Source organism: Hylobates moloch, unplaced genomic scaffold (assembly GCF_009828535.3).
Source record: "Hylobates moloch isolate HMO894 unplaced genomic scaffold, HMol_V3 SCAFFOLD_1175, whole genome shotgun sequence".
Classification (NCBI taxonomy): Eukaryota; Metazoa; Chordata; class Mammalia; order Primates; family Hylobatidae; genus Hylobates; species Hylobates moloch.
In genome coordinates this window covers 1-13,092 of record NW_026653450.1, presented here as the reverse complement: position 1 = coordinate 13,092, position 13,092 = coordinate 1, and the positions used below count along the sequence as shown (strand labels likewise).

General features: G+C 39.2%; 1 protein-coding gene across 1 annotated transcript; it reads left to right on the top strand.

Moving 5' to 3' along the window:
* The first annotated feature begins 868 nt into the window (after positions 1 to 868).
* On the top strand, positions 869 to 1,414 carry LOC116464637 (small ribosomal subunit protein uS7-like). Its single transcript, XM_032754236.1, has one exon. It carries the CDS (start codon positions 869 to 871, stop codon positions 1,412 to 1,414), a length of 546 nt encoding a protein of 181 aa, XP_032610127.1.
* Positions 1,415 to 13,092: the final 11,678 nt, after the last annotated feature.

Genomic DNA, 13,092 nt, shown 5'->3' with positions numbered 1-13,092 from the left:
TTGAGTGATTTCTTCACCCTCATGCTCTCTTTTAAACCTATCAGAGTGGAGACTATTCCGTTCTGCTATTGTACAAAAGCAGTCATAGATCAGGAGTTCCAATAAAACCTTATTTACAAAACAGATGGTCAGTTGGATTTGGTCATGGGTCAAAATTTATCAACCCCCTTTTAAAGGATGGAAAGTAAATTGTTCCGTCATACCTTACTTGGTTTGCTAAACAAGATTTTGAACACATTACTAGGTGTTCTTGTTCTAGTGTCGTGAAGGTGTTCTTGTTCACTACACTAAGTCCACTGTAAAAACTTTGGAAATTTATTTTAAAAATTAAAGAAAATGACCACCTTTCATCTTCTAGAGATCTTGCATCTTCCAGAGATAACCACGAATAATACTTTTGTATAACTCTCTTTAGTCTTGGTTAAGTAGACTTTAGTGCATGGTTAAGACTGTGTTGGCGGTAGATTCCTGTCTAGTCTCTGATTCACTTAACACACGTCATAACCACTTTTCATCACTATTAAAATCCTTCATGGACATCATCTGGATGCAACGATTTTGCATCCTCTGGAGAACATAGGTCAGCTATTTTGCCTCAAGATGGGACTAAATTTGAAGTGCAAGTTGAAATACAGCTCCAGGTGGGACCATATCCAGTCTAGCTCTCTGCTCTCCTGTCCCCAGCCTGCTGTCCTGCCCTTCTCCTGAGAGGTCTCCTTCAGAAAATCATGTCCATTGATGATTTACTGGGTAAAGAAAATGTGGTGCATATACATAATAGAAAACTACACAGCCGCTCTGCCTTTCTGTGCCAAGGCGGCACGTGGTCCACGCCGAGTGACAGAGACTCTCAGGCTATGCTCTCAGGATGACCGAGTGGGAGACAGCAGCACCAGCAGTGGCACAGACCCTTGACATCAAGCTTTTTGGGAAGTGGAGCACCGATGATGTGCAGATCAATGACATTTCCCTGCAGGATTACACTGCAGTGATAGAGAAGTATGCCAAGTACCTGCCTCACAGTGCAGGGTGGTATGCCCCCAAATACTTCCACAAAGCTCAGTGCCCAATTATGGAGCCCCTCACTAGCTCCATGATGATGCATGGCCGCAACAACTGCAAGAAGCTCATGACTGTGCCCATTGTCAAGTATGCCTTCGAGATCATACACCTGCTCACAGGCAAGAACCCTCTGCAAGTCCTGGTGAACGCCATCATCAACAGTGGTCCCTGGGAGGGCTCCACACGCATTGGGCGAGCCGGGACTGTGAGACAACAGGCTGTGGACGTGTCCCCACTGCACCATGTGAATCAGGCCATCTGGCTGCTGTGCACAGGCGCTTGTGAGGCTCCCTTCCGGAACATCAAGACCATTGCTGAGTGCCTGGCAGATAAGCTCATGAATGCCGCCTAGGGCTCCTCCAACTCCTATGCCATCAAGAAGAAGGAAGAGCTGCAGCATGTGGCCAAGTCCAACCACTGATTTTCCCGGCTGCTGACCAATAAACCTGTCTGCCCTTTGGGGCAGCCAAAAAAAAATAATAATGAAAGAAAGAAAGAAAGAAAGAAAGAAAAGAAAGAAAGAAAGAGAGAGAGAAAAAAAGAGAGAGAGAGAGAGAAAGAAGAAAGAAAGGAAAGAAGAAAGAAAGAAAGAAAGAAAGAAAGAAAGAAAGAAAGAAAGAAAGAAAGAAAGAGAAAGAAAGAAAGAGAAAAATCTTTTTTAAAAAACTCATTTTAGGGCTAGGCTCAGTGGCTCATGCCTGTAGGAAGGAAGGAAGGAAGGAAGGAAGAAAGAAAGAAAGAAAGAAAGAAAGAAAGAAAGAAAGAAAGAAAGAAAGAAAACTACACAGCCATAAAAAAATAAAATAAAGTCTTTAACTGCAATATGGATGAAGCTGGAAGCCACTGTCCTAAGTCCATTAACTCAGAAACAGAAAACCAAATACTGTATGTTCTCACTTATAAGTGAGAGCTAAACAGTGGGCACATATGGGCATAAAAATGGAGATAATAAACACTGGAGACTCCGAAATGGAAGAGGGAGGGGCGTGAGGTTTGGAAAATTACCTATTGGGTACAATGTTCACTATTTGGGTAATGGGTATGCTAGAAGCTGAATCCCTACCAGTATGCAATATACTCATATAACAAACAAGCAGATGTACCCCCAAATCTGAAAAAATATATAATAAAACCTGCTTCATATGATTATTTTGAAAATTAAATGAAATAATTCATGTGAGGTGTTTAGCATTATGTCTAGCACATACAAAGGCTTTAATAAATATTAGTATTATTATTACTAAAATAATCTAATGCACAAGAACCATTCTCCAGGCTCTTCTAGAAAACTTGACCTAAGACACTGGGTATATACATTTTTAAAAATCAACTTGGATCTTGGTTTTATGACCCTAATTTTATAAAATATTAGTTCTAAAATTCTTTATTTTTAATTCTGATCATTTCATATAATTTGAAAATGAGCTAGAAAGAAAAATCTTTATGATTTCCTAAGAAAAATCTAACAAGTTGCCATAAAAGCTTATTGACCTAATCCCTAGCTTTTGGTTTGAGAAAAATCTGTTTACTGAGACAGATAATGGCTCTGTCTCCTGCGTATTCAACATCATCTGATAGTACATTAGTAAACTGCAGGCTTTATTGTTGGGAAAAACAAACTCAAAAGATTAAATATAATAGCCAGAGACCAACTTAATTTAAAAGTACCCCATGGGAGAAACATAAAAGTGGAATGTTTAGTTCTTGATCTTTAGTACAGAATACAAAGAATGTTAAAAGCGTGGGAAAGAAATAAAACATCGCCACAGTTAAAAAAACATGTCTACCTACTGCATTCAAGACAGAATGTGATCCACCTTCAGAATCCATTATTCCCAACTCCACATATTAACTTTTTAAAAATTTTGAGACAGAGTCTGACTCTATTGCTCAGGCTGAAGTGCAGTGGTACGATCTTGGCCTCAGCCTCCCCAGTGGCTGAGATTATGACAATTCTCGTGCCTCAGCCTCCCCAGTGGCTGAGATTACAGATGCGAGCCACCACAACTGGCTAATTTTTGTATTTTTACTAGAGACGGAGTTTATCCATGTTGGCCAGGCTGGTCTCGAACTCCTGACCTCAAGTGATCTGTCCACCTCCGCCTACCAAAATGCTGGGATTACGGGTGTGAGCCACCATGCCTGGCCCAAACATTAACTTTTTAAAGGTATTATTTCCCCAGCTCTTACTAAGTTAACTATGCTAAGTAGGTTTTGTTGTTGTTGTTTCTTTTAATGTCTTCAAATAGAAATTTATTTATCCAAGCAACTAGCTTTGATAAATAAATAAATTTTCCACTAACGTTTTAAACAAAATGAAGGCACCATTTATTATGGTGACATTTTTCATAAGGGGTTTTTAACTCACCTGAAAACATACCTGAGCCTCATAGAGGGTCTGTTCAATGCAGTGGGGGTCATCATAATGTCCATCCCCACTGATGTTGTATTAGTCTGTTTTCACGCTACTGATAAAGACATACCTGAGACTGGGCAATTTACAAAAGAAAGAGGTTTAATGGACTTACAGTTCCTCGTGGCTGGGGAGGCCTCACAGTCAGGGAGGAAGGCAGAAGTTTCATCTTAGATCACGGCAGGCAAGAGAGAATGTACCAGCAGGGGAAATGCCAGATGCTTATAAAACCATCATACCTCCTGAGCACTCATTCACTATCAGGAGAACAGTATGGGGGAACCGCCTCCATAATTCAATTATGTCCACCTGGCTCCACCCTTGACTCGTGGAGATTATGACAATTCAAGGTGAGATTTGGGTGGGGACACAGAGCCAAACCATATCAGATGTCTTACCAGCAGGGTTCATTTGAGGTCTGCATTTCTTAAGAAGTTCCCTTGGCTACTGGTCCCAAAAATGCAGTGCTAACATACCTTGCCAAAATTCACAGAAAAAAAAAAAATGGCCTTAGGTGTATCTATGCTGGTAACTTTTGTTTTTGCTTGGTTTTCTTTTTGTAGTGACCATCTTTTCTATTATTCAGCATGACCCTGATTTCAACCCTGCCTACTGTCAGTAGTTTTGAAATTAAATAAATCCATGGCTATCCATGGGAGCAATTTTGCTCTCAAGATGACATTTAGCAGAGTTAGAGAACATTTTTGGTGGTTGCAGCCTGGGAAGGTGGTGAATCCTACCAGAATCTAGTGGGTAGAAGCTAGAGAAGCTGATAAATATTCTATGATAAACAGGACTGTGCCTTCTCTCCGCAAGAATCATCCACACCCAATGTCACTGGTACTGGAGTTAAGAAATCATAGTTTAAAGCGTTTGAGGTGTCTGTTTGCAAGTCAATATTTTCTTTAAATTAGTCACAATCATCGTTATCACCCATTAACTGTGCTGCAGGAAAGATTGAATCAGTGCTTTAAACCAGTTATTCTTGGGCATTTGGGGCACAAGGCTGAGAAAGGTTTAGAACCCTAAGAACAGGTGCAGAAATTAATTGACAGTATCTTCTTGAATGTCCTCTGCCCCTCTATTGAGTTTCCATCACACACTTTTAGCCGCCTGAGGAAATCCCCTCTTCAGAAACACCAAATGTATTGTCTTTAATGAGTTTGGTCTAGAAATTAAAACCAACAAGAAAGATGCTGTCTTGAATCTGTTTATGTGGGTGTTGACGTAGAAGATTTTAGAATGTTAAGAAAATGTGTTGAAAGATCAAAAGCAGGCCCCAGACTGGAAATCCCGCAAGCCTGGAGGCCCTGGAGCTGGAATCCTGCATGGCTCATAGACAAAAGTGGGTTTTTGGATGGTCTTAAATGAGAAATCATTTTTTACCAGTAAAAGAGAAAAAAGTACCAAGTAGAGAATAATAGGGATACTACCTAAGACACAATTCCCTTGGAGCACAGCTTTGCTTCAGGTAGACTTTTTGTGTGTAGTATAGACCCTGTCTTCTCTGGCAAGTGATGTAACTTTCCATCAGCTTCCTTGTTTGTTAATTTAGTTTTTATTCCACCTGTTTCCCTTTAATACTGTCTCTCTCCTTTGGATGTGATTACCTTAATATTGAATCTAGATTGTGGACTTAACTTTTTGGTTGCATTAATCAAAATTTCCATGCAAATTAGTGTAAAACACAATTATGCATGAGCTTCCATCCAGGGTTTCTTAGGTCACCTATTTGATGGCCATCTCTGAATGTCATTAGTGTGAAGCTCAGTCTTTAAACACTGGCATCTAAGAAATACAACTATACTTTTTAAACTCTAATTTTCTAGTTAAAGTGAAATGGAGAAAATATTATCCCAGTTCATTTAGCAAACCAACCACAGCACACAGTTTCCCCTGGGGTGCTTGTAAAATGCAAAATCTTCCACAGAGATTCAGTGGTACTTTCTGGTCTTCAGCTTCTGTGGCAATGAATCTGGACTTTGACTTTGCTCCATGTAAGGAGATGAGATTTGCTTTGTCCTGCTGTGGTTTCCAGTTCTGATTTGTGTTGAATGTCAGGAAATGAGAGGCCACCATGGCCCTCTTCACCTGGGCACACCATGCAGCCAAACCTCTCTAGGGCCATGTCATCTCCCTAGGTTGTTTTTTTTGTTTGTTTGTTTCTGGTTTTTTCCCCAGAATCAGAGGGCAGGACCAAGTCCTTTTGCAACACTGAATGTCCTCTGACTTTCTATCCATTTCCTGCTGTACATTTGTAGTTCCATGAGGAAATTCCTTCCTCAGAAATACAAAGCATATGGTCATGGATGGGTGTGATCCTCTAGAAATTAAAGCCAACAAGACAAGTGCTCCCTTGAATCTGTTACATGGCTGTTCCCTTAAAGCCAATGTTTCTATCTGAAAAATTGGTAAGAGAAAGAGGTAGGTTAGCTAATCCTTCAAAAATAAAATATTGCATAAAAACATACCATCTTAGGATAGTTTCTTTAGCCTTTTGCAGATTTTTTTTTTTTTTTTCAGATAGAAGCATCTTACTGAGATACTGGCTTTTCCAGCTTCACGGCTGTGTTTTGGGAAATATGAACTTTCACTGAACAGCACTATTCTAGCTGGGGTGTGGTATTACAAAAATATCTATTCTTTAATATATGCATAACTTTTCCCCGCTTTTTACAACAAACATAAATGCTCATCTGAGGCCAAATGTTTCCCTAAAGGAGAAAAGCTGCAAGTTTTTCAACCCTGTTGTTTCCCATGGATGCTCTGATCTGTTCAAAGAAAGTTTAGTTGGATTTACTCTAATGCATGAATTATCTCTCTTTTGCCTCTGCAGAGCTCTATATTTAGTAGACTGCTATAAGGCTGTCGGTATTTCCACAATCCTTTCATTCTCCTCATTTGTATGATTGCAAGTGCCAATGACTTCTTGGCATGAGGAAAGCTGTAAATCTCATGAGAATCAATGCTGGTGGGTGGGTGTACACTCCTAGATTTGAAACCTAGTATCTTTCCCACATGCACAATTCTGTGCTCTGACAACTTCATTTTATTTAATTTTTTTTACAGATTTTGTATTGGGACACCCAATGCAGGACCTCACAGTTACAACTTTATTGGAGTTACAACATGGATTATGGAAGCTTCCTAGATTTCCCTTTTTATAAAGATAGTTATTCTTTCTTTTTTAAAGTATGTATTTAGGGGGTACATGTGCAATTCTATTACATAGATATCTTGCACAGTAATGAAGCCTGGCTTTTAGTGTAGCCATCAACTAAATAGTGTAGTTTATACCCATTAAGAAATTTCCCATCCCTCAATCCCTTCATAAGCCTCCAATTTCTATTATTCCACTCTCTTTGTCCATGTGTACATTATTCAGCTTCCACTTGTGAGTGAGAATATGCAGCATTTAATTTTCCTTTCTGAGTTACTTCACTTAAGATAATGGCCTGCAGTTCCATCCATGTTGCTGCAAAGACATGATTTTCTTCTTTTTATGGCTGCATAATATTGCATAGTGTATTATACCACATTTTCTTTATCCAGTCCACCATTGATGGGAACCCGGGTTGATTTTATATCTTTCCTATTGTGAGTTGTGCTGCAATAAATGTACAAGTGCAGGTATCGTTTTTATACAACAATTTCTTTTCCTTTGGGTAGATACCCAGTAGTGGCATTGTTAAATCAATGGTAGTTCTATTTTTAGTTATTTGAGAAATCTCCAGTTTTCCATTGAGGTTCTACTAATTTACATTCCCACCAACAGTGTATAAGCATTCCCTTTTCTTCACATCCTCACCAACATCTGCTGCTTTCTGAGTTTTTAATTATAGCCATTCTGACTGGCAAAAGATGATATCTCATTGTGGTTTTGACCTGGACCACAACAGTGATGATTGTGGTCTCTGATGAGTTGAGATGATGAAGAGTTTTCATAGACTCATTGGCTTTTGTATGTCTTCTTTTAAAAAATGTCTACTCATGCCCTTTTGCCCACTTTTTCCTGGGGTAATTTGTGTATTTGTTGTTGTTGAGTTGTTTTAGTTGACTTTATGAACAGGCTTTGTCTACGTGGTTTGACTTCAAACAGTGGTGCCCAGAGTTGCTTTACATTCAACACCAAATTTTGGGGGGATCTGGCCAACTGAGTTCATCCCCTCCCAACTCCACATTCAACGACATCACACTGTTCACTTGAAATCAGTCTCAGTGGGAGTATCTACACCGTAGAAATTGACAAACATTGCAAATCAAACCTCCACCCCAAGTCCTCTGGAGAGGCAGTTACTGAGGATTTACTAGCCCTATATTGCCTGCATTTCTGACACAGCAGGAGCGATTAAGAATAAGACTGAAAGTAAAAATAGCCTTGTGTGGAAGTACAAAAGGACTGAGATTCTGCTGAAGATGCAAACAGCAGAAATTCTCACTGCCAATGTGTAAAATTGGCAAGATGGAAAAGTGTAAAGATACACCAAGTCCCAAAGAGGATACATCAATCACTACAGAAAAGAGAGAAGAGGTATTCAAGACGCACCCAAGGGAAGACTTCAAGGCAAAAAATTACCTACCCCTGATCAGATTTGGTGCAAAGGCATCCTTCAATGACTCCAGTTTTCCTGCAGTCTCAAATGTCAACATCGTGGCATAGATTTGTATAAGTAGTGACATTTCTTTTTCATGCATGCAAAATCAGTTATTTTGAATTATACTACCAAGGCATGTGGTTTGTATGTGTTATTCCTATATTCAATACATATAGAAGGCTTATACTGAAGTGGAAAGATCTGCTATCATCTAGTACTAATTCTTCTTTCCAAATCACTTTAAACAGTTATCTTCCTTGTATTCGCTTCTATCTTTCTGCACACATAGACCGTCAATTGTTCTACAACCAAGTCTGCCTTATTTCTTAACGTCTACTTTATATTCTGTTCTTCCCATCTATTCTACCTGTAAATACTTCCTAAGATTCAATGCTTTAAAATATTTTACATACACCTGTTACTGTGAAGTATATTTTAGGTGTTATACCAAGTCAATATTCAACCAGATATATCTACATTATAATAAAAATCATTGAACCTAGGGCAAGGACTCCAAAGCAAAATTTCCTGATGTTTTCCAAACCTATTACCCAAGAAAGTGGGAATGATTGGTGAATTTTAAAGAAAATTGAAGTCTCATGAAGGAGTGTCTTGAGGGGCTAATTTAGAGCATTTTCCAATTTCCATGATGTAAATACTCCCATCATGTCTGAATCCAAGTTGCAAAATGTTGTTATTGAATTGGCGATGGGAGGAGATGTCCCCAGTTGGTTTCCATGAACCAGTACAAGCTAGTTTCAGTCAACCGTCCTTACAGAAGGGGAAAATAAGAAAAGGTGAGAGTCTATCGGATGAGGGAAAATGAAGAGTTAACAAAGGTTCTGGATGCGGGAAGGTGTATTAGTTTTCTTTTGCTGGTATAAAAATTATTACAAATATAGTGACTTAAAATAAGAAACTTATTCCCTTATAGAATTGGAGGTCAGAAGTCCTAAAATCAAACTGTTGGCATGGCTAATTTTTTTTTTTAATTTCAACTTTTATTTTGGATTTAGGGAACACATGTGCAGGTTTGTTACTAGGGTATATTGTGTGATGCTGAGGTTTGGGCTTCTAATGATCCCATTGCTCAGGTAGTGAATATTGTACCCAACCAGAAGTTTTTCAACACTTGCCTCCCCTTCCTCCCACCATTGAAAACCCCAGTGTCTATTGTCCCAACCTTTATGTCCATGTGTATCTGTTGTTTAGCTCCCACTTATAAATGAGAACATATGTATTGGTCCATTTGCATACTGATATAAAGAAATACCTGAGACTGGGTAATTTATAAAGAAAAAGAGGTTTAATAGACTCACAGTTCCACATGGCTGGGAGGCCTCACAATCATGGTGGAAGGTAAAGGAGGAGCAAAGGCACATCTTACATGGTGGCAGGCAAGAGATAGTGTGCAGGGGAACTGCACACTCATGAGATCTGTGCAGGGGAACTGCACAGATCTCATGAGACTTACGGTCATGAGAACAGCACAAGAAAAAACCCACCCCCATAATTCAGTTACTTCCCACAGGGTCCTTCCCGTGATATGTGGGGATTATGGGAGCTACAATTCAGGATGAGATTTGGTTGGAGACACAGCCAAACCATATCAACATGGCATTTGTTTTTCTGTTTCTGAATTAGTTCACTTAGCATAATGGCCTTCAACTGCATCCATGTTGCTGCAAAGGACATAATTTTGTTCTTTTTATATGACTGCATATTACTTCATGATGTATATGTACCACATTGTCTTTATACAGTCCATCATTGATGGGCACATAGGTTGATTCCATGTCTTTGCTATTGTAAATACTGCTGTGCTGAACATGCAACTGCATGTGTCTTTTTGGCAGAATGATTTATTTTCCTTTGGGTGGATACCTCGTAATAGGTTTGCTGAGTCAAATGGTAACTCTGATGTAAGTTCTTGAAGAAGTCTCTAAACTGCTGGCTGAACTAAATTGCATTCCCCCCAGCAGGCTGATTTCTTATGGAGGCTCTAGGAAGCAGTCAGCTCTTTGCTTTCTCTAGCTTCTAGAAGGTGTTCACATCCCCTAGCTCATGGCTCTGTGTCACTCTAGTATCTGTTTTCATTGTTGTTGCTGTCTCATCTTTTTCTCTGCCTCTGACCCCACTGCATCCCTTTTATGACAACCCGTCTGCATAATCCAGGACAATTTCCCCATCTCAATGTCCTTAACCTAACTGCATCTGCAAAGTTCATTTTGCCATGCAAGGTCACATATTTACAGGTTCTGGGGATTAGGACATGGAGATATTTGGGGGCCATTATTCAGCCTACCCCAGAGGGAATCCTAAAGTAAGACATACTGTGTCCTCCTCACCTTTCCTTAGCAAGGAGGGGACACACTTTCATTGATAATCTCAACTGTGATTTACAGAGTTTTAGAATCTGCCCTCTGATACCCTTCGGATACCCTTTGCAAGTAGATTCTTTCTCAGGGATCTATCATTTGTGCAAGTTAATTATGTTTTGTTTGTTTGTTTGTTTTTTGGAGACAGAGTCTTGCTCTGTTGCCCATGCTGGAGTGAAGTGGCACAATCTCAGCTCACTGCAACCTCCATCTCCTAGGTTCAAGCAATTCTTGTGTCTCAGCTTCCCCAGTACTGGGATTACAGATATCTGCCACCACACCCACCTAATTTTTGTATTTTAAGTAGAGACTGGGTTTCACCATGTTGCCTAAGCTGATCTCAAACTCCTGAGCTCAGGCAATCCACCCACCTTGGCCTCCCAAAATGCTACGATTACAGGTGTGAGCCACTGCACCCGGCCAAGTTAATTATATTTTAAAGACTGGTGTTTAGCAACCAACATCTCAAAATAACTTTCTATGTCAAACAGGCATTTTCTAGATGGGAAGTTTAAGTTATGACCTACATTTCAACTGATTGAAACACTCTCATTGGTGAGTGTGCAAAATAAATTTCTTTGAACTGGTATATACAAGAACCAGTTCAAGATCTGGTCTGGTGAGGTAGAGCTTTACATGGAAGGGCAGATAAGTGGAAATGTTAAAAACCATTGTTTTGAATCACTTCTAAGTTTACTAGATCTAATATGTATATATATACACATATTTATGTATATACATATTTATATATACATATATACACATATTTATGTATATACATATTTAAGTCTTATTGTCATGGTTCCATGACAAGTCTACCAAAGTATTAAATAACTGGCTTCTGCATTTCAGGTGTAATTTTATTTGGGGAAAGAAGACCTTGTTGAACTAGGACCATCCATAATAAAGGGAAAAAGCTGGCAATGTTTCCTCACTTCTATGGTCCTGTAGTTCTCTCCATGGCCAGAAGTCTTTCTAAGGAATATGTTTTTGGAGAGGGGAGAGTTTGTGTTGAGATTAAGTCTTCTGAACAGAGAAGGGAGGAGTGATGTTGGAACATCACTTCTCCCACTCTAAGGTGGAACAATGCTGTAGTGGATGAAAGCATGTCCCAGACACAGTATCAAGGAGAAAGGGGACTGTTTTGTATAGAAAGGGGACTGTTTTGTATGGAAAGGGAAAAAAAAAACAGCAAATGATTTTTGTAAGGTTTACATCTAATGAATGCAGGACAATGTTTACATTATGAGAAAACAAAGAAAGGGGGTTAAGAAGGTAAGAGATGGAGAGGCAATGCTCAGGGGATAGAGTTAGGGATGGGTTAATGAGGGCCCAAGGAGATGCAAGCCATGTCCTGCATCATGTGATGCACATGTCACCTGCCTAGGCAAAGTCCCCAGTAACTTAGCTAAAGAAAGAGCTCAGCTCTTTCCATGTCTTTGCTCTTGTATTCATTTTTTTTTTTATTTTCAAAAGACAGGATCTCACTCTGTTGTCCATAACTCACTGAGGCCTCAAATACCCGGGCTCAAGCAATCCTCCCACCTCAGCCTCCCATGTAGCTAGTGCTACAGGTGCACACCCCCATGCCTGATTAATGATTTTTAGATACATTTGTGCAGATGAGGTCCCGCTGTGTTGTCCAGGCTGGTCCCCAAATCCTGGGCTCATGAGATTCTCGTGCCTCAGCCTCCCAAAGTGCCAAGATTACAGGTGTGAGCCACCACACCCAGCCTAAGTTTATTGATGTGGACAATTTACAATAGCATAATCCAACAGAAACATGTGCAAACCACATGTGTCATTTTGAATTTTCTAGTAGCATGCATTAAAACAATGTAGATAGGATAGGTGAAATTGACTTGAATAACATATTTTCCTTAACTCAATAAAATTGTCCCTTGAACAACACAGGTCTGAATTGTGTGGGTTCACTTACATATAGAGGTTATTCTTCCTCTGCTACCCTTGAGACAGCAAGGCCAGCCCCTCCTCTTCCATGTCCTTCTCAGCCTACTCAATGTGAAGACAAGGAGGATAAAGACCTTTATGGTGATCCATTTATACCAAATATATTTTCAATTCCTTATGATTTTCTTAACATTTTCTTTTCTCTAGCTTACTTTATTGTAGGACTACAGTATATAATACATATAACATACAATATATGTGTTAATCTACTATGTTATTGATAAGCCTAATGGTAGGCAATTATATGCATATTTTCAATGGCACAGGGGTGGGCACCCTTAAACCCTATGTTGTTTAAGACTCAATTTTATATCTAAAATATTACTATTTCAACATAGGTAATCAATATTTAAAAATATCTAGGAAATATTTTACCTATTAACATATTTTGCAATAAGATGTGTATGTGGTATTTGCAATCTATCTATATTTAGACTTGCCCCATTTGAAGCATTCAGTGACCACCTAGTTGACTGGCCACTGTATTGAACAGCAGGCCTAGAATAAGCCTGCTCTCATGGCTTGGGAATATGATGTTTTAATGTCCTTTCTCTCTCAGATAAAAGCCTCAGTCACCCTCAGAAAGATATTGAGGGTATCAAAATGATGTTTCCCACACAATTTTATCTTATCTGCTATTATTATTATTATTATTATTATTATTATTATTATT

Bases quoted from the DNA above. Each gene is read 5' to 3' on its own strand.
- LOC116464637 (XM_032754236.1), top strand. From the start codon at position 869: ATGACCGAGTGGGAGACAGCAGCACCAGCAGTGGCACAGACCCTTGAC.